Source organism: Lepidochelys kempii, chromosome 21, assembly GCF_965140285.1.
Source record: "Lepidochelys kempii isolate rLepKem1 chromosome 21, rLepKem1.hap1, whole genome shotgun sequence".
In the NCBI taxonomy this organism is placed as follows: domain Eukaryota; kingdom Metazoa; phylum Chordata; order Testudines; family Cheloniidae; genus Lepidochelys; species Lepidochelys kempii.
The window spans coordinates 18,448,750-18,469,396 of record NC_136400.1 but is presented as its reverse complement, the minus strand read 5'-3'; the positions used below and the strand labels follow the sequence as shown (position 1 = coordinate 18,469,396).

At 44.3% G+C, this 20,647-nt stretch overlaps 1 protein-coding gene across 6 annotated transcripts in view; it reads right to left on the bottom strand.

Annotated features, from left to right (window-relative positions):
* Positions 1-20,428, bottom strand: part of IPO9 (importin 9) — a 204,363-nt gene extending 183,935 nt beyond the window's left edge. For 2 of the 6 annotated variants that reach the window (XM_073320214.2, XM_073320213.2), the window contains exon 1: positions 20,218-20,424. In XM_073320214.2, coding sequence (XP_073176315.1) covers positions 20,218-20,350 — 133 coding nt within the window. In that variant the 5' untranslated portion in view covers positions 20,351-20,424. Of the gene's footprint in view, positions 1-5,714; positions 6,123-20,217 lie in introns of those variants that run through there. The other 4 variants (XM_073320215.2, XM_073320210.2, XM_073320212.2 and 1 more) reach the window with 4 other exon arrangements.
* Between the last annotated feature and the right edge of the window lie 219 nt (positions 20,429-20,647).

The window sequence follows — 20,647 nt, the reverse complement described above, 5'->3', positions numbered from 1 at the left end:
CAACCTTCCACTTCTTGTAAGCTTCTTTTTTATGTTTAAGATCCGCTAGGATTTCACCATTAAGCCAAGCTGGTCGCCTGCCATATTTACTATTCTTTCGACTCATTGGGATGGTTTGTCCCTGTAACCTCAACAGGGATTCCTTGAAATACAGCCAGCTCTCCTGGACTCCTTTCCCCTTCAAGTTAGTCCCCCAGGGGATCCTGAGGGACTAACTATCTTTACCGCTGTTTGAACAGTTAGTTAAAAAGGCACAGAAAACTACAGGCACTGGTGAATCTATATAAAAAGTTTCCAGGATTATCACTCTAAAACCTCAAATGTCTAAGTCAGCGTGAAGCAATAAAAACAGCTGCAAGCATGGTTGACAGCTCTTTCTTCAGAATATCACCAGATTCAACCATCACTAGTATCTGTAGTCTGTTACTGTTCAATTTGCTGCACATAACCCTCTTTTACTCAAGGTGCTAGACACATCACTTGCCCTCCTCCCATATGAATACATCACTGTTGAATCCCCCTGCTCCCCAGGAATTCTCTCCCCACCCGCCCTGAACCCTGGCAATTCCTAGTCATCCCAGCTGCTTCCCACTCTCACCAGCCCTTTTACCCAGTTGGCCTCTGAGCTTTCAGATAAATAAATAAAAATTGAATGTATTTATTTTACACACACACACACACACACAAACACCCCAACTAACCACATGCATCCGTCGAAGTGGGTATTCACCCACAGAAGCTTATGCTCCCAATATGTCTGTTAGTCTATAAGGTGCCACAGGACTCTGTCACTTTTACAGATCCAGACTAACACAGCTACCCTTCTGATACTTGACAACTAAGATAGAAATTCCAGAGTTTCATACTCTGGAAGTTTACATGGTTCCCCTCCTCATTTAAAAAAAAGTGTAAAAAAAGTTATTGCCATATCCCAGATAATTTACAGTTGATTTAAAGAACTAGATTCACCAGTTTGGTGTAGCTACTTTGCACTGTTCCAGTCATGCAAAGCAGACACAGAGTAACAGTACATCTAGCTCTAAAAACTTTTAAAATAAAATCAGTATTTTTAATATCTTCAACTAACTGGAGATATCACATGGTAGCAGTCTTTGGGACTTCTGTTTGTATGACATTTTAAATAACCAGGGAAACTTCTAGACAAAAAAACTGCTAACCTGGTGTTAATGTTGAGAGTATATATGAATAGTTTAAAGAATGTTGTAATTATCCCAGAAACAAGTATTTACCAACCCCTGAAGTCACAGTTTGATGTATTTTTTAAAGTTTAACCTTAGGTTAAACAAGACAACTTCAATTCTGCCCCACAGTGACACTTTGCAATAACCGCATGATTATGCGTAAGGCATTTTAGTATTTGTAGCCCCAGAGTAAATTAAACTGATTTTTAAAGGTTTTCTCCTGTGGCATCACTAAAGAACAGAGTTAAGGTTATTTGGGTGCGCCTTAACTGCCCATCTTCAGACCTTCATATATTTGGATTTCTTTTAGGTTTAACCCTAACTTTGAATTTCTGTGCCTTATGCTGCTTGTTTTGGGACATGATTAGAAGATTGCTATGATGAATATTGTAATGGTAAAACATACATAACCTCAACCTTAACTCCATCTAAACAGTTTTTTGTTTGGGAATATATAAAGAGAAGGAACTGGACATTTTTGAAATAAAACACAAAAAATTAAGTAACTTCAAGTCCCCGCACTTTATTATTAATGTTCATTAATCTTTTTCACAGTAATTATTTCTCTTTGCGGGCATACAACAAGCCAAACTCATGTCTGGCAATGAAATCCTAACTGTTCTTAATATTTAAGCTTTTCATTTGCATTCTAGCAATGAGTGCTCTAATTATAATATAAAAAACTTTTTGATCAACACAGAACGAAACTCCACTTCATAGAAAAAGTGAACAAAACCTTGCAGTTGGGGGGGTAGGGGGGTGGAGGGATAGCTCAGTGGTTTGAGCACTGGCCTGCTAAACACAGGGTTGTAAGTTCAATCCTTGAGGGGGCCATTTGGGGATCTGGGGCAAAAATTGGGGGATTGGTCCTGCTTTGAGCAGGGGGTTGGACTAGATGACCTCCTGAGGTCCCTTCCCAACCCTTATATTCTATGATTCTATGGAATTGCTACTGATTCTTCCATGAAATATAAAGATCAAATCCTTGTTTTAAACTTAGTCAGTCTGTACCCATGACAGGCCACAAGTGTCCCATTTTAAATATGTCACAATAGTTACAGAATGACCTTCACATTTCTTGTTGTGTCAATCACAAGCATGTGTACCTCCTACCAGACAGTCCCATATCCATCATTCTACTCCCCACAAGCCTTTTTATTTTAAATACATACTGCATAAAAATGACAAGCAAAATTTGAAGAATGGTATAAATAAGTATAGCATGCCTATGCCCCTTTCAGGGAAACTGATACTGCACTACTTTGATGGGATGTTTGTTTAGTGCTTTAAGAGATCCTCAGCAGGGGTGGTACGTCCCACCCAAAGGAAGCTAACGTGCTGTGGGAGTTCTAAGCAGAATTATGGAGCCATTCAGGCTAGAGGCATACCCTTAGACACCTCAACTGTAAGCTGTTTACAAGAGTATTTGTGGAACCAAAAACATGGCTAATAAAAAAAAAACCTGCACAACTAGCCTTTATCTGAGTGCAGGCTCCATCAGTTCGGCTCAGTGAATACCATATGCCAAGGAGCGAGTCTTGATCCTCCAAGGGCTCTCCTTTGCAGAAGGCCAATGTTTACACTATACTGGAAGAGATCCAGAAAATCTCAGATGAGAACCAGAAACAAACATCTGCTCTTGACTCCAAATTAATGGGATTATTTCATGACCACTAACTATTTGTACCTATGCAGACTAAGAAATACAATCAAATTTCATGCTTCCAGGCATAACCAAACATCATACAGGGGTCAAAAACAATATTCACCTGTGCCCAGCGGTAGGAAAACTTGTTAGATGTATCAAGGACCTATTCACCTTCCTCTGAAGGATCAGATATTGAACAGTTCTGAAGGCAGAATGCCAGACTAGACTGAAACTGGTTCAGCGAAGCCTATTTAAGAAGTTAATCCTACTACCGACCAAGGTTAATGTAGAAGTCCACGTGGGGGATCACAGGGCCCAGATGAGCTGGATGGAAGGCAAAGATCCCAAACTGCTAAAATAGCAAACTGTAAAAGATCCCAAACTGTATAAATAGCAACAAAAATGGGAGGAAAATCTGACATGCCCAAAAAAACCCAACAACAATACATTTAGCAAACCCACCAATCCCTGGTTATCAACACAAATTTGAAGCTCAATTTATTGTCTTCCATGGAAAATGATTACCAAGAACACTATTCCCAAGTATAAGAAACCCTTCAACACCAAGACAAACCATTTGATAGACACTAAATGAAAGACTTTTTCAACTTAAGTGTCTTCCACTGAAAACAGGAAAGAGATCAAATTCTCACTACATGGCACAATAAGACACAGAACATGAAGGATACATTCTTAACATTCTCCAGAGTGGAGCTTATCATACAAGTAAAGATGTTACCACTGCTTCCAGTGAAGGAGGCCACCATTCCACACAGGAAAGAAAAATAAAATTATGCAGGGCCACTGTTTGCAGCAAAGTTCAAGATATGCTCTCATGGCAAAAGCAGAGTTTTCTAAAATAACTAAACAGACAAGGTGCAACCTGGAATTGGGGTACTGCTGAGCCCTCTGTTTTACCAATCTAGGTTCCCTCTCACACTGTGGTATTGTGACAAGTGGCACAGCCCTCCAAGCTTGCCCTCACACAAACATCCACAGGCAAGGGCCACATCCAGCTGTGTTCATGAATGCTCTGGCCAGCCACTGCATGAACCAACAATACAGAGGTTTCAGAGTAACAGCCATGTTAGTCTGTATTCGCAAAAAGAAAAGGAGTACTTGTGGCACCTTAGAGACTAACCAATTTATTTGAACATAAGCTTTCGTGAGCTACAGCTTACTTCATCGGACGCATACTGTGGAAACTGCAGAAGACATTATATACACAGAGACCATGAAACAATACCTAAAGTCAGAAATCCCAGAAGTCACCTACTACAGGACAGGCCTAACAAAGAAAATAACAGAACGCCACTAGCCGTCACCTTCAGCCCCCAATAAAACCCCTCCAACGCATTATTAAGGATCTACAACCTATCCTGAAGGATGACCAAACACTCTCACAAATCTTGGGAGACAGGCCAGGCCTTGCCTACAGACAGCCCCCCAACCTGAAGCAAATACTCACCAGGAACCACATACCACACAACAGAACCACTAACCCAGGAACCTATCCTTGCAACAAAGCCCATGGCCAACTGTGCCCACATATCTATTCAGGGGACACCATCAAAGGGCCTAATAACATCAGCCACACTATCAGAGGCTCGTTCACCTGCACATCCACCAATGTGATATATGCCATCATGTGCCAGCAATGCCCCTCTGCCATGTACATTGGTCAAACTGGACAGTCTCTACGTAAAAGAATAAATGGACACAAATCAGATGTCAAGAATTATAACATTCATAAACCAGTCGGAGAACACTTCAATCTCTCTGGTCATGCTATTTACAGACATGAAGGTCGCTATCTTAAAACAAAAAAACTTCAAATCCAGACTCCAGCGAGAAACTGCTGAATTGGAATTCATTTGCAAATTGGATACTATTAATTTAGGCTTAAATAGAGACTGGGAGTGGCTAAGTCATTATGCAAGGTAGCCTATTTCCCCTTGTTTTTTCCTACCCACCCCCCCCCCCAGACGTTCTGGTTAAACTTGGATTTATGCTGGAAATGGCCCACCTTCATTATCATACACATTGTAAGGAGAGTGGTCAGTTTGGATGAGCTATTACCAGCAGGAGAGTTAGTTTGTGGGGGAGGGGTGTGTGAGAAAACCTGGATTTGTGCTGAAAATGGCCCACCTTGATTATCATGCACATTGTAGGGAGAGTGGTCACTTTGGATAAGCTATTACCAGCAGGAGAGTGAGTTTGTGTGTGTGTGGTTTTGGAAAAAGGGGGGGGGGGGGATGAGAAAACCTGGATTTGTGCTGGAAATGGCCCACCTTGATTATCATACACATTGCAAGGAGAGTGATCACTTTAGATAAGCTATTACCAGCAGGAGAGTGGGGTGGGAGGAGGTATTGTTTCATGGTCTCTGTGTATATAATGTCTTCTGCAGTTTCCACAGTATGCATCCGATGAAGTGAGCTGTAGCTCACGAAAGCTTACGCTCAAATAAATTGGTTAGTCTCTAAGGTGCCACAAATACTCCTTTTCTTTCAACCATAGAGAGGCTCCAGACAAAATACCCACAGCTCCCCAGCCTAGAACCCCAGAGCTGTATCATCCTGCCCTGGTCAAAAGCCTAACCAGTATGAATCTATTACCCAGTCCGCCCCTCCCTCGATGTAGAGAGGACAATGCGCCAGCCCACCCTGTTCCTGAGCAAATTTCCCTTTGCACTTGAAACACCACAGTATTTTAGGTAAAAATATGAAAGATTCATTAACTACAGAAAGGTAGATTAAGTGACTATAAATAATAGCAAACAGAGCAAAGAGAGTTACCTAAGAAATAAACAAAAGCGCAATTTAAGCCTGATTCAAATCCTACGTAGTGTGTAAGTGTCTCACCCTGTTAGATAGTACAAGCAATTTGTAGATGTTTCATACACAGGTCGGGTTTCCTTCTTTCCCGCCTCAGACCAGCATTTTCCCAGTTCCAAGCCTTTGTTATTCCAGAGGTATTTCCAGGTGTTGAGTTGTGGGGAAAGTGAGGCCCATTGGCTCCCTTTTATAGCTTCTTTCATAAGGCGGGAACCCCTTTGTCCCAGCTGAGTTTGTGGAAAAAAACAGGTACCAAAATGGAGTTCAGTATCATGTGATCTAGTCACATGCCCTTGCATACTTCGATGAGTCATGGCAGCCATTATCCATAGGCTGACTGAAACATCCCCAGAACAGTTCATCTGGTGAAGATGAGCTTTCCCCATGGCCCACTGTTTTGGTGATGGTCCATTCAACTTGAATGGGCCATTCACAGTGTGCTGTCAGACTGTGTGCATTACCCAGGTGCAAGCACATTTGAAATACAAATACATAGTTAATATTCACAACTCCAGATACAAAAATGATACATTCATACAAACAAGATACTCATAATTGACCAACCATAACTTTTCCATAGACACCTCACATGACATATCTTGTACAAGATGCAGCTTAATTAAGGCTACGATTTGGTCACAGAGGTCGTGGAAGTCACAGATTCTGTGACTTCCGCAGATCTTCATGACTTCAGCCAGCAGCGGCTGGGAGCTGCAGGCTACCCCACAGCTCCCCACCTGCTGCTAATGCAGGGGAAATCCCCCTAAGTTCCCCAGACAGCAAAGGATCCCAGGCAGCTCCTTAGCCACTGCCAGTGGGGGAATCCCCCGGAGCTCCCCAGCCCCTGCAGGCAGCAGGGGACCCCCTGCAGCTCCCCCGCCTGGGGAGGAATCCTCCAGAGCTCTCCAATTCCTGGGCAGTGGGGGATCCCCTGCAGCTCCCCAGCTGCCACAGGCAGGGGTCCCTCCCAGCTCCCAGCCATAGGCCACTGCTCCCAGCCACAGCAGGGAAGGGAGCTGGACCCTCCTCCCTCTCCGTTTTTGTCATGGATATTTTTAGTAAATCCGTGAATTTGTGTTAATTGCCCGTGACCTGTCCATGACTTCTACTAACAATGTCCATGACAAAATCATAGCCTTAATCATAATCATATTACTATGGTGAATATGGGGTCCAGAGTGTCACAGACAGATCTACCTCTCAGTTTTATACCACTGTCCATCAGAAAGAAGGCTAGAACGTTGGGCTCAATGGATAGTGATCAATGGCTCTATGTCTAGTTGGCAGCTGGTATCAAGCGGGGTGCCCCAAGAGTCGGTCCTGGGGCCGGTTTTGTTCAATATATTCATTAATGATCTGGAGGATGGCGCGGACTGCACCCTCAGCAAGTTTGCAGATGACACTAAACTGGGAGAAGAGATAGATATGCTGGAGGGTAGGGATAGGATACAGAGGGACCTAGACAAATTAAAGGATTGGGCCAAAAGAAATCTGATGAGGTTCAACAAGGACAAGTGCAGAGTCCTGCACTTAGGAAGGAAGAATCCCATGCACTGCTACAGACTCGGGACCAAATGGCTAGGCAGCAGTTTTGCAGAGAAGGACCTAGGGGTGACAGTGGACGAGAAACTGGATATGAGTCAACAGTGTGCCCTTGTTGCCAAGGCGGCTAATGGCATTTGGGGCTGTGTAAGTAGGAGCATTGCCAGCAGATCGAGGGACGTGATCGTTCCCCTCTATTCGACATTGGTGAGGCCTCATCTGGAGTACTGTGTCCAGGTTTAGGCCCCACACTACAAGAAGGATGTGGAAAAATTGGAAAACATCCAGGAGAGGGCAACAAAAATGATTAGGGGACTGGAACACATGACTTATGAGGAGAAGCTGAGGGAACTGGAATTGTTTAGTCTGCGGAAGAGAAGAATGAGGAGGGATTTGATAGCTGCTGTCAACTGCCTGAAAGGGGATTCCAAAGAGGATGGCTCTAGACTGTTCTCAGTGGTAGCAGATCACAGAACGAGGAGTAATGGTCTCAAATTGCAGTGGGGGAGGTTTAGGTTGGATATTAGGAAAAACTTTTTCACTAGGAGGGTGGTGAAACATTGGAACGCGTTACCTAGGGAGGTGGTGGAGTCTCCTTCCTTAAAAAGAAAAGGAGTACTTGTGGCACCTTAGAGGCTAACCAATTTATTTGAGCATGAGCTTTCGTGAGCTACAGCTCACTTCATCGGATGCATACCGTGGAAACTGCAGCAGACTTTATATATACACACAGAGAATATGAAACAATACCTCCTCCCACCCCACTGTCCTGCTGGTAATAGCTTATCTAAAGTGATCATCAGGTGGGCCATTTCCAGCACAAATGTGGCCCACCTGATGATCACTTTAGATAAGCTATTACCAGCAGGACAGTGGGGTGGGAGGGGGTATTGTTTCATATTCTCTGTGTATATATAAAGTCTGCTGCAGTTTCCACGGTATGCTTCCGATGAAGTGAGCTGTAGCTCACGAAAGCTCATGCTCAAATAAATTGGTTAGTCTCTAAGGTGCCACAAGTACTCCTTTTCTTTTTGCGAATACAGACTAACACGGCTGTTACTCTGAAACCTCTCCTTCCTTAGAGGTTTTTAAGGTCAGGCTTGACAAAGCCCTGGCTGGGACGATTTAGTTGGGGATTGGTCCTGCTTTGAGCAGGGGGTTGGACTAGATGACCTCCTGAGGTCTCTTCCAACCCTGATATTCTAAAATTCTATGATCACTGAAGCATACAAGTGCCTTCCATGCAAATATGATGGATAGAGTTTTATCAGTCTGCTTTCTACGTTCACTGGGAATGCAGTGCAGAACAGGCTTCTCAGAGGGTACATATTTCTGTGCTACTGCCTCCTTTTCCCTAGTCACTATGTTTAAGTGAATTCTTGCATGGAGTTTGTACTGCTTTAAATTGGCTACATGATTAGCAAGGATTATTCAGCTTTAAAGTTGCTATTACAATTTTTCTGTGGCGGTACCTGATGGACAAATGCACAGCAGTGGTCTCACCTTTGTCCCTGCTCTGTACCCTAGCCATTTGCTTCGAAACAACTTCAACCCCATACCAAAGCTCCACTCAGTGCCACAGCTCCACATCAGAGAGTAAAAGTAAAGAAGCCAAATGTGCGAAGACTGAGATTCCACCTCTTTCATAACTGCAGTAACCCAAAGAGGGGACGGAATCCAGCCTGCTGAGTGGGGGGCATCACCCCTTCTCCCAGTCTTTGGCCAGGTGAGCCACGCAAAGAATAATCAGGATGAATACAAATCAATTATTTTTTTTTAATTAAAAAATAGGTTTTTTTCCCTCAAAAAGCATTTAATAAAAAAATCCGATCTAAAGATAGTTTTAATTAAGATACATTATAGCTCAAAGATATCTCATCATGGAATAGGGATTATAAATTCTAATTCTATAGTATGAGACAATATATTCATGTAATGTTTAAGAAAAGTTTTGTAAATGAGTTCCAATAGTTCATGGATTAGGGACCTAATCTTATGGAGTTCCAGGGGCTTCTGTATAGATTATTTAGGTTAATTTTTCTATCTACCCAATGGGACTCAGTGCTCAGTCTAGAAGATACCATCAGAGATGCTTAGTTTTGCAGTTCTCAAACTGTGGATTTGTGTCTCTGGCTTGTTAACAGCAAAAATGTTTTTAAATAAATATAGAGGTAAGAAATAACAGACCTCAACTCTATTGTCCCTCTGTAAATTTGTGTACAAAGAGTCGATCCCTTACCACTCTCTAAAAGTGCAAAGTTTCAAAAAGTTTAATGAATAGAAGATTGTTGGGGGTGGAATAGATCTGGACGTGGAGAAGAAGTCTGGAGATAAATGTGAGAAAGGACAGATATACAGTAGAAACAAAAGTGAAACTGTTTGAGCAGCATATTCCAGAAGTCTTGAGGTCTTTCTGAGTGTAGCCTTCATTGATTTGAGATCTACCATACCATTATCTCACTGGAAGGGAAAACCTATAATGGCAGCAGGCTGTAAAAGAGACCCAGTTTGGGAATATTTTAATGAAGTTCCTTTACCTGTGGGTAAGAGGCATGCGTGCAAATAGTGCAACAAAGAAATGCAAGGCCTGGTTGCCCGAATGAAACATCATGAGAAGTCTTCCTTCTCAGGAGGAAGCTGCGTTGAAGATGATGATATAGCTGTAAAACTAATCTGAAAAGTTTTCAAAATAAATCACTTTAAAAATGTATCGTGTGTACCTTCTAAAAATGAAACCTACATCTATCTCTGAGTTGTGAAGAATATGTATTAAGGTTTAACAACTAACAAGAATGCACTTTTATGTAGAAATCCATGATTAAATCGAGCCTTCCTGACTAGTGATTTAAATCATGATTAACTGTGAGATAAAGTGTGTTAGTGAATTTCCTAACTTTTTGAACAGAAAGAGAAATCATCTAGGTAGGAGTTAGTGGTCATTTAGGCAATTGTAGTTATCGTGTAGGTTTGCAGTTGAGATGTTACAGTGGTTAGCTAATACATAGTAATACCTAGCTCTTACATAGCACTTTTCATGAGTAGGTCCCAAAGCACTTTACCAATCAGAGAAACATCATTATCCGAATTGTGCATTTAGGAAAACTGAGGCAGAGAGAGAGGACATGCCTGACTAACCTAATTGCCTTCTATGATTAGATAACTACTTCTGTGGATGAAGGGAAAGCAGCGGACGTGTTATTCCTCGACTTTAGCAAAGCTTTTGACACGGTCTCCCACAGTATTCTTGTCAGCAAGTTAAAGAAGTATGGGCTGGATGGATGCACTACAAGGTGGGTAGAAAGTTGGCTAGATTGTGGGCTCAACAGGTAGTGATCAATAGCTCCATGTCCAGTTGGCAGCCGGTATCTAGCGGAGTGCCCCAAGGGTCGGTCCTGGGGCCGGTTTTGTTCAATATCTTCATAAATGATCTGGAGGATGGTGTGGATTGCACCCTCAGCAAGTTTGGGAGGAGTGGTAGATACGCTGGGAGGGTAGGGATAGGATACAGAGGGACCTAGACAAATTAGAGGATTGGGCCAAAAGAAATCTGATGAGGTTCAACAAGGACAAGTGCAGAATCCTGCACTTAGGACGGAAGAACCCCGTGCACCGCTACAGACTAGGGACCGAATGGCTAGGCAGCTGTTCTGCAGAGAAGGACCTAGGGGTGACAGCGGACGAGAAGCTGGATATGAGTCAACAGTGTGCCCTTGTTGCCAAGAAGGCCGATGGCATTTTGGGGTGTATAAGTAGGGGTATTGCCAACAGATCAAGGGACGTGATCATTCCCCTCTATTCGACATTGGTGAGGCCTCATCTGGAGTACTGTGTCCAGTTTTGGGCTCCACGCTACAAGAAGGATGTGGAGAAATTGGAAAGAGACCAGCAAAGGGCAACAAAAATGATTAGGGGTCTGGAACACGTGACTTGTGAGGAGAGGCTGAGGGAACTGGGATTGTTTAGTCTACGGGAGAGAAGAATGAAGGGGGATTTGATAGCTGCTTTTAACTACCTGAAAGATGGATCCAAAGAGGATGGATCTAGACTATTCTCAGTGATAGCAGATGACAGGACAAGGAGTAATGGTCTCAAGTTGCAGTGGGGGAGGTTTAGGTTGGATATTAGGAAAAGCTTTTTCACTAGGAGGGTGGTGAAACAGTGGAATGCGTTACCTAGGGAGGTGGTGGAATCCCCTTCCTTAGAAGTTTTTAAGGTCAGGCTTGACAAAGCCCTGGCTGGGATGATTTAGTGGGGACTAGTCCTGCTCTGGGCAGGGGGTTGGACTAGATGACCTCCAGAGGTCCCTTCCAACTCTGATATTCTATGATTCTATGACATGACTTGGAAGGGTCCCTCCCATATCCTGGAACACACATAGGGGCAGGAAAAGTGACTAACAATTCCAGAGCGGCAGGGATACCCAGATTCCAGTTCACATGAGGCAGGAAGAGGAGCTCAGATTGGGCCCTCCTGAGATCTTGGCACTCACAAAGAAAAGAAAATGAGGTTGACAAGTGCCCCCAACCCTATTCCCCCAGTTTCCATTCAACCCATCTCCCTGTCACGCAATGCCTCTCCTCCCGTACCACCCATTCCCATTTATTCCCCTCCCCTCCCAGTAAGCATTTGCACGTTTAAATTTTGTTCCTTTCAAAAATAGTTTGAACACCTTTTGAATTTTCTGCTGTATTCAGACTACACTTGCCCCCAATTTAAAAAAAAAAAAAAAAAAAAAAACTCTGACAGAGGCAGTTGGCAGCAACATGATTGCATTTCATTTTTAGGTTTCTACCAATAGTGGGTTCCACCTTATGGTGCCTGGGTGTAGTTCAGCTTCAACACATAGTACATCTCCTTGAGTCACCCAGATCCTCTGAAAATGGGCTGGCTAGAAACCCTCTTACATTCTCTATCTGTTCATGCCCAGTATAATTTCTTTGGTGCATGAATGTTAGGATTGAGCATATCCGTAGAGGTTAAATCTCCACTCAGTAATGTTTACACTATTGCTTCCCAAAAGGGGTATGGGTGCCATGCACCAGCTGGGATGTCAAGCAGTTGAGACCCTTTGGGGCGGATTAGAGCCATAGTTTCACCCTGAAGTGTACACCAACACATGCTGGTAGAATAGGGTTGACCTTAAGAAATGCTGTTTTCTCAGCTGGCTGACACTTGGATGATCCCTGCTCAAATGACCTCAAATTTGTATCACTAACCCTACCCCGTATCCCTATGAGGCACATCAAATTCCAAGGCAATTCCAAGTAAGCATGCAGATTTTACAGCACTTAAGGTTTTGAAGCCCTTTCTGTTAAAAGGGTAACTCTAACTAAAGTGGAGCTGGTGCCCCCTTATAATATCACCATTTGAACTTATGTTACTTTTATTAAACAGAGATTTGGCTTTGAGCAAATAGTAAAGTAGATCAAAATTAAAAGCTCTCACGGGTAATATACTTGCAGAGAATTTAGTTTTCTGTCTCCGACTCACAAATAGTGGGCAAATCAGGGATGCAAGAAACTTGGGTTCTTAGTTACATAAAAAGTACTGCCCATTAAGTGATACTAGATAGGCTTTGCTGATTTGCAATAATTCCAACAGATAAAAAGTTAAATGTCATTGACAAATACTTTAGACTTGTGAAATGTTTTAGAAGCAATGTAAATAGAAAAAAAAATTGGTTACATAAAGGCTTTCTTCTTGCCCTGAAAGAGTTAAAGCAACAATTAAAGTGAAATTTAAATGAGGACTATGTGGAAACTCACAGAGAGTTAAAATATATTGACAGGTTTCAGAGTAGCAGCCGTGTTAGTCTGTATTCGCAAAAAGAAAAGGAGTACTTGTGGCACCAAATTTTATAGTCTCTAAGGTGCCACAAGTCCTCCTTTTTTAAAATATATTGAAAACCAGAAGAGCCATTGGGGGGTGTGATAATGTTCAAATTGCAGGGTAAGAAGAAACCCATCACCAATATTCTGCATAACACTCACTAGAATATTTAAGCTATCATCCCTTGCAGGCTGAGATTTTATTAAAAGTTAGTTCCCTGTCAGGCAGTGGTTCTCAACCAGGGGTCCAGGGCCCACTGGGGGACCTCAAAAAGGTTTCAGGGGGTCCACCAAGCAGGGCCAGCATTAGACTTGAGGTGGCCCAGGGCAGAAAGCTGAAGTCCCACTGCATGAGGCTGAAGCCTGGGGTTCCAAACCCCATTACCCAGGGCTGAAGCCAAAGCCTGAGCAACCTGTGAAGCTTCACAGGGCCTCCTGTGGCGTTGGGGTCCAGGCAATTGCCCTGCTTGCTACCCCCTAATGCTGGCCCAGCCTTTTATATGCAGAAAAACAGGTGCTGTGGCACGGGTGGGCCCTGGAATCGTTATAGCAGGTTGGGGAGGGGGCGGCCTCAGAAATAAAAAGGCTGAGAAACCCTGCTGTGGGGCGTACAGACTACCACAGGATCCGCTTGAGCAACTGCGTGGGACTTGCCAGCAAACCCACCAGAGAAGGGGAAGATAACCTCTCCATGGGAGGCATTTACTTGGATGAGCTCAGAAATTCAACTCATGGCTATATCACACAGCTTCTCCAGTTAAGCAAGACAATCCCAGACTGAGCAGAGGACCATGTGCATGTCCTTGGCACAAAAGGAGATGTGGCACACTAGAAATGTTTTGAATAATCTGTCTGTGCTCAAGCAGTCCTCAGTGGAAGACACTCAATTCCACACAAAAAGCATCAAATTCTTTGGGAAAAAAAATTTAAGGGGCATATAATACATTTGCTGCCCACTCGGTAGGTGCATTACTCCCACAGGGGCACCAAAGACTTAGCTACCCTAAACAAAAAAGTATTACAAGGAAATATGGCTTTAAATGAAAAGAACCATTTGCAGACAGCCATTTGAACAGCAGAGAACAAGTCCATAAGCTCAGATCTGGGTAAACTGGTGCCAACTATTAATGGCTTCTCCCAGTGTTGAGAGAGAGACATACAAACATGAAAGAGGGTTAAGTGCTGTTCGTCCTACTGCATTTCAAAATTCATTTCCTTAAATTTACAAGCTATCTAAAATCCCTGTTCCCAGTAATAGTACTAGATACTATGCGATAAATGTTTCTTGAATTCAAGGATATACTCATAGGGCTGGTCTACACTACACAGTTAGGTCGCCATAAGGCCATAAGGCAGCTTACGTTGACTTAATTATGTCTACATTACAGCCTTCCTCCCACCAATGTAAGTGCTCTACTACACCGACATCATAACTTCACCTCCATGAGAGGCTCGGGACTTATGTTGTTGTAGTTAAGGCGACACAGTGTACATGTAGACACTGCCTTACTTACAGGGGATGTTGGCTGTCTTGTGAATTTCATTGCAGGAGCCATGAAACTGACAAGAAAACCAGGCAGCTAGAACCCATCTGCCCCTCTACCCCCCTCCCCCACTTCCCTGGAGTAGCGAGCTGGGGCAAGAATGGACCCCGCTCCCAGAGCGTGGCTGGGGCGAGAAGCCCAGGCAGCTGCACCCCACTGGCCCCTGAGCCATGAAATTGACAAGGCTGCCTGGTGGGGAGTGGGTGGGGGCTGAGAAGCCCTGGGAGACTTTTGGCCTTCCTGTTCACAGTTGGGGGAGGGGAGAGAAGCCACGGGTGGCTCCCCACCCTCCCCGTCCTAGTGAGGACACACACCACCAACCCAAGGAGGGTAGTGTGGACATGCACGTCTGCAGTAATTACTGCAGTGGCTGTAAGTCGACCTCATATAGGTCGATTTACCTTTCTAGTGTAGATATATCCATAGTAACATAAAGCCTACTATGCATGCACGTGTACCAAAGCAGTGCTGTCAGAAAACTGTGGGGCCACAAACACACTACACTGCTGAAGCACAAGTTATGCAACAAAACAATGCCATGAAATCACTGTACCTGCAACAGATTCTTTGCTTGGAATAGATAGGCCCCAAGTTGTAGCTTGGGAATCTTAGCAGAGTTCTAAAGCACCAAATGATAAAGTTCAGATGAACATTTCCTTAATTACAACCTCAGGAAAAGAGGATATTGGAAGAACATTTACAAGACTCTTGAACACAATACTCTAACCTGGGATGTATAATCCAAAGTTCAATTCTTGAAAGGTTTATGCATACCAGTTACACACTACATTTACAAATGATTATGCAGGTCAGCCCATGCAACAGGTGATTTGATGTAAAGCTAAAGGTTCAAATTTAAAAGCAATATAAAGTGTCACAAATAAAGCAGAACTGACAGTGTCTTCTAATATAGCCTCCTGCTCCAAAAAAATCCAAAATTGATTATAGTTAAGTTTGATGAAGTACAAAACCCACCAAGGCAAAAGCAAGGAAATCTCCTGTAAAAGTAACCATATTTTGCACATCTGAACACCCTATACATGACAATAGCCAATAACGCAGACTCCAATGCCACCAGAAATCACCATACATACATAACATAAAAATCTGTGCAGACACCACAGTCCTCTAAATCATAAAAATGCAAAACTATTATGCCAATCTTGACACACAAGGTTATTTCCTGAATTATTTTTGGCATTAGTGTTTTGCATTAGAATAATTAAAATATTATTTTTGGCATTAGTGTTTTGCATTAGAATAATTAAAAGGAACAATGCATTTTTACCCTCTTATAATCCAAGGTGTGTGGTATTTTGTGGAAGAGGTGCGGTGTATATGACCATCTCTAGTAGAGAAAGGCACTTAGAGAGAGAACAAAATACCCTGTCCCCATTATTTATTCATACTACAGAATCATCTAAAGGCTTCAACTGGTATCAGGGCCACACCGTGCTCCGCACTGTATGTACATACTGTGAGGCAGCCCTTGCCATGAGGGGTTTTCCATCTAACTAGACAAGACAGACAAGGGGAGAAACAGAAGTATTACCATAATCTAACAGATGGGGAGATACAGCAGTGACACATGTCACATCAAGAGCAGTGGGGTAGTTCTGCTACCTTCTCTGCCTCACTTTCCACCACTGCTATGAAAAGTGGGTAAAAGGGAGGTCTGTGATAGCTGTCACTGTGCCAAAGAACCTGCTGTTCTTCTAAGAGGGTCATGTCCAGTGAGATCTCTATTGGAGCTGGGTTCTGCAGAGGAGGGGAGTCAGCTTTCCCTACGCCATTTATGGGGGCACGTATTATTCTGAGAATACTCTGAAGGGAGAGTAATACTTTGGGGGAGCTGGAATGGGAGGGATCAAGATGGCTGCCCTAACTCTCAGCTATCTCCCTGTACTGCCCACACTGCAGCCCCTATGCCAGTGGAAACCAAACTCTTTCCCCACAAGCCCCCTCAAGATCTACACAAGCTTCAGACTGGCTAACTCAGGAGCAGGACTAGGAGTCCCATTCCAGGCCCATCTACAGCTGTTATCCCTCTTCTCCGCTCACCTTGCCTCCCGCTTTTCGTCAGAGACGGAGGAGGTGAATGGCAGCTGCAGGCAGGTTAGAAGCAACGCTGTCAGCTTGTCTGTCTGATGAAGACCCAGCGCTAGGTAACAGGGACCTTGCTTTGGCTCAAATGACAATCCCTCATTTGGGCTGGAGCAGGACTTTGCAAGGGAGGGGAGCCATAAGGGGTGTTTGACAGGGCGTAACGAGGACTACTACTTTGGGAGAAAGAGTAATTGTGATGCAGATATGACCACTCCAACCCCTTTACATGCACCCTATAGGATTGCTCCCCAAGTCCCACCACTTACTAACTCACCTCTGCCTTCTATAATTGTCTATAAGCATGCACGCACAGAACAGATGATATCACTGGCTCCCTACAGGCTGGTATTGGAATAAAGCACAGCATAGGAGAGCAAAAGTCACTGCCAAAAGATACTCAAGGTGCCCAAGGTGAAAATAAATGAAGTTCTATTGAATAAGCTGCAATAGTTCCACTTCTCACTCCAGCTCTTTTTGGAGCAATGTAATGCTGTTTGAGCCTTACGAGAAGCATACCATTTTCAGGGGACTAACTGTTGATATTCTTAATGACATGTGTCTGAAAATTGAACTAGAACATACAGAATTTCAAAAAGGAACAATTTTTTAAAAAAAGCTCTTAAAAAGAATGATTACTTACTTTATAGTAACTGTGGTTCTTTGAGGTGTTTTGTCCACGTGGATACAGTTAAAGATGCACGCACACCACATGAGACTGGAATCTTTTGACCAGCAGTGCCTTTTGGAGCCCAATCTGCATCTTGCATATTCTTGTATCCCCCTCCAACCCCAACGGTACGTAGGGCAGAGCAGCCCCAAATGCCTCAGTTCCATCATTCAGAGTATGACTATGCTACAGCAGCACAGCTATGGCAATGAAGCTGTAGCACTGTAGACACTTCCTACATCGACAGAAGGGGTTTTTCCATCAATGAAGTTAATTCACCTATCCAAGAGGTGGTAGCTAGGTCAACTAAATATTTTTTTTTGTCTCCCTAGCTACATCTACGCTGGGGTTTAGATCAACCTAACTACATTGCACATGGTGTGAAAAATTTCACACCCCTAAGCAACAAAGCTAGGTTGATCTAATTTTTAAGTGCAGAATCCCACCATATCTGAACTCTGAAGTAGCAATGGAGGGAGCACATTGGGATCCAGACAGACAAAATATTTTGAAGAACTACAGTTAACATTCTTTCTTCGAGTCTTTGGCTGTGTGGTTCCCTCTTTTGACTAGTTAGCAATTCCCTGATGAATACAAAGGTCTGAGAAATCCTACCTAGCTATATCTAACTAAATAAGGATTGAAGAACAGGTTTCAGATTCAGCATCTGATCTAAACACCAAATCTAGGCCACAAAGCTGGGAAACGGTATGGGCTAAGCTCGAAGTGGCTGCCCTGATACAGGAACAGTTCTCAGGTATGCTGAGGAGGTTGCCTGGGCTCTAATTGAGTGCCCTGATGCTTGAAGGAAGGATCATATATGCTGCTAGTTGATAAATTGTGATCTGCTATATGTTCCACTTAGGTTTGAGCGAGAGTTGGGAAAAACAGGGAGGTTGGTAGTTTTGTTTAAATTAAAGCAGGACACCACCTTGGTGAGGAATTCAGTACCACCTTATCCTTGTGGAAGACCATATTTCGGGGAGAATAGGAGGATGTCTGCCATTAGTGCTTTAGTCTCACTAACTCTCCTACCTGAAGCAATAGCCACCAGTAAGACAGTTTTGAATGTGAGATGGTGAGGAAAGCACTTAGATAAGGAGTGTAAAGACGGGTTCCATAAGGTCCATAAGAAATATGCAAGTTCTCCATAATCAAACATGTGCAGAGCCAAAAGAGAGTTCCCACAGGATTAGGTACACCGGCCTCTACAACTGGAGCTAAGGGAAGTGCTCTGTAAACCAACAGGTAGACCTTTATATTCCTTCAGACAATCAATAAAGGACAATATTCTCACAGAAACACACACTGTCCCCACTAAAATCAATGATAGCCAGTGAAATCAAAAGAATTAGGACTGACCCCAAAGGTATCCACAACAAGAACAATAAATAAATATGGTTTACCACAATCCTACACCATCACCCCCAATACTGCCAGTGCATGAGGTTTCAAGGAGATTAAGCTATATGGAGACTATCAAGGATTAGCAACAAGATATTTATGATAATGAAAAAGAAAAGATAGTAAAGTCAAATATTTTCCTTTGCCTTCAAAGTTAATTGGGAATTTTCCAGGCAAACTCTCTGGTTCCAAAGTCAACTATGAAAAAGCTGATGTATTTCCAAAGCCTTACTTACTTTATTGACAAAAGTTGTGTTTTTACTTGACATTGACTGCACCTATAGAAGTATTTAAGTCCAACACGTCTACTAGTCCTGCACTGAAGCCTAAAACCTTGGTACAACAAACAGATTTATTTGGGCATAAGCTTTTGTGGGTAAAAAACTCACTTCTTCAGATGCATGGAGTGAAAATGACAGAACAGGCATAAACTGCCACCCGACTCCTCATTGTTTTTGTGGATACAGACTAACACAGCTACCCCTCTGATACTTTTTGTATTGTTTTATTTTTAAACATTACATGAAAGTCCCAAATGATGGGGCTATCCTTTTTGGAAAATTCAATCTAGTAAGAGAAACACAAGGAAAACCGTAAGAGCCACACTTTCCTTTTCGTAATTTCATTACTCCTAGTTTATACCCCCTCATACAAAGCAAAACGTTACACTACTTAAATAATATTTAAAAACTTCACACAAGTCTCTTTAGTCAAGCTCTACAAATTTAGCTCTTTTACTACCCCCTCTTAAATTAACACTTCCAGCCAGTTAACCCTTTGTTCCTTTTGTGTCCCAAGCCATACAGAGTTACATAATGGAAAAATATATATACACTTGTAAAAGAGATTGGGGGGGGGGGGTGGAGAACAACATAGCTTGAAGCAAACTCCTGGAAGCAACTCAAGGGAGAAGATGAAAAGCAGCAGAGCACCCCACTTCTCAGCGGCCAGGAGGCTCTGCATCGGGGAAAAGAGACCGGAAACCCCTTTTCCCTCCCGGCAGAGGAGGATGCAGGGGCGCTGCCAGTGCCTCTGGCACAGACTAGCTAGAGCTTTATACAAAAGACGGAGGCTCCAGGCAGGGCCGAGGGGAAGCGCTCCACGAAGAGGGAGCAGGAAGCCTGGGCTCGGCGGCAGAGAGCCCCAGGGCTCGGCGTCAGGCCCCCCCGCCGCTCACGCCTGCCCAGGGAATGGGCGCATCCCCAGCTAGAGCCGCCCGGCGAAGAGCGGGCTCCCGGCGGGAGAGCTCCGGGCGTGCGAGGCGCTGCTGGCGGGCCTGCTCCCGCAGGGCGACTGGCTGTGGCCCCGGGACGCAAGCCGGCGAAGAGCGGCGGAGGCAGCCCGGAGATGGGGGCCCGGCCCTGGCTGCCCCTCACCGTGCGGAGCCTCCGCTTGGGCCCGGGGCCGCGCCGGGCTACAAGGGAAAGGCCCGGACTCACCCTCGGTCACCTCCAGCACCTTCACCTGCTCCTCGGCGGCCGCGCGCACGCCCTGCACCGGGCACAGGATGCCGGTCAGCGTCTCCACCAGCGCCTCCTTCAGGCCCTGCGCCACCAGCCCCGCGCCCGCCATCCTGCGCCGCCGCTCCGGCCGGCGGGCTCCACAGGACGGGCCGCCGCGCGCGCCGAACGCAACACGTCACGCGACGACGGCACGCGGCGCCTCCGAGGGAAGCCGCGAGCCGCGCACAGCGCCCCCGCGGGCCGGCGGGGAGCAGCGCGGGGGCGGGGAGCTCGCGGGGGGGCGGGGCGAGCCGGCCGCGGTGTGAGGTGGCCCGGCGGGCTCCCTCACTTTCTTAAAACATCATTTTTCTTACACGTCATGTTTTAATTTTTTCAAAAGCAATTGAAAAAATATAAATTGTACCAG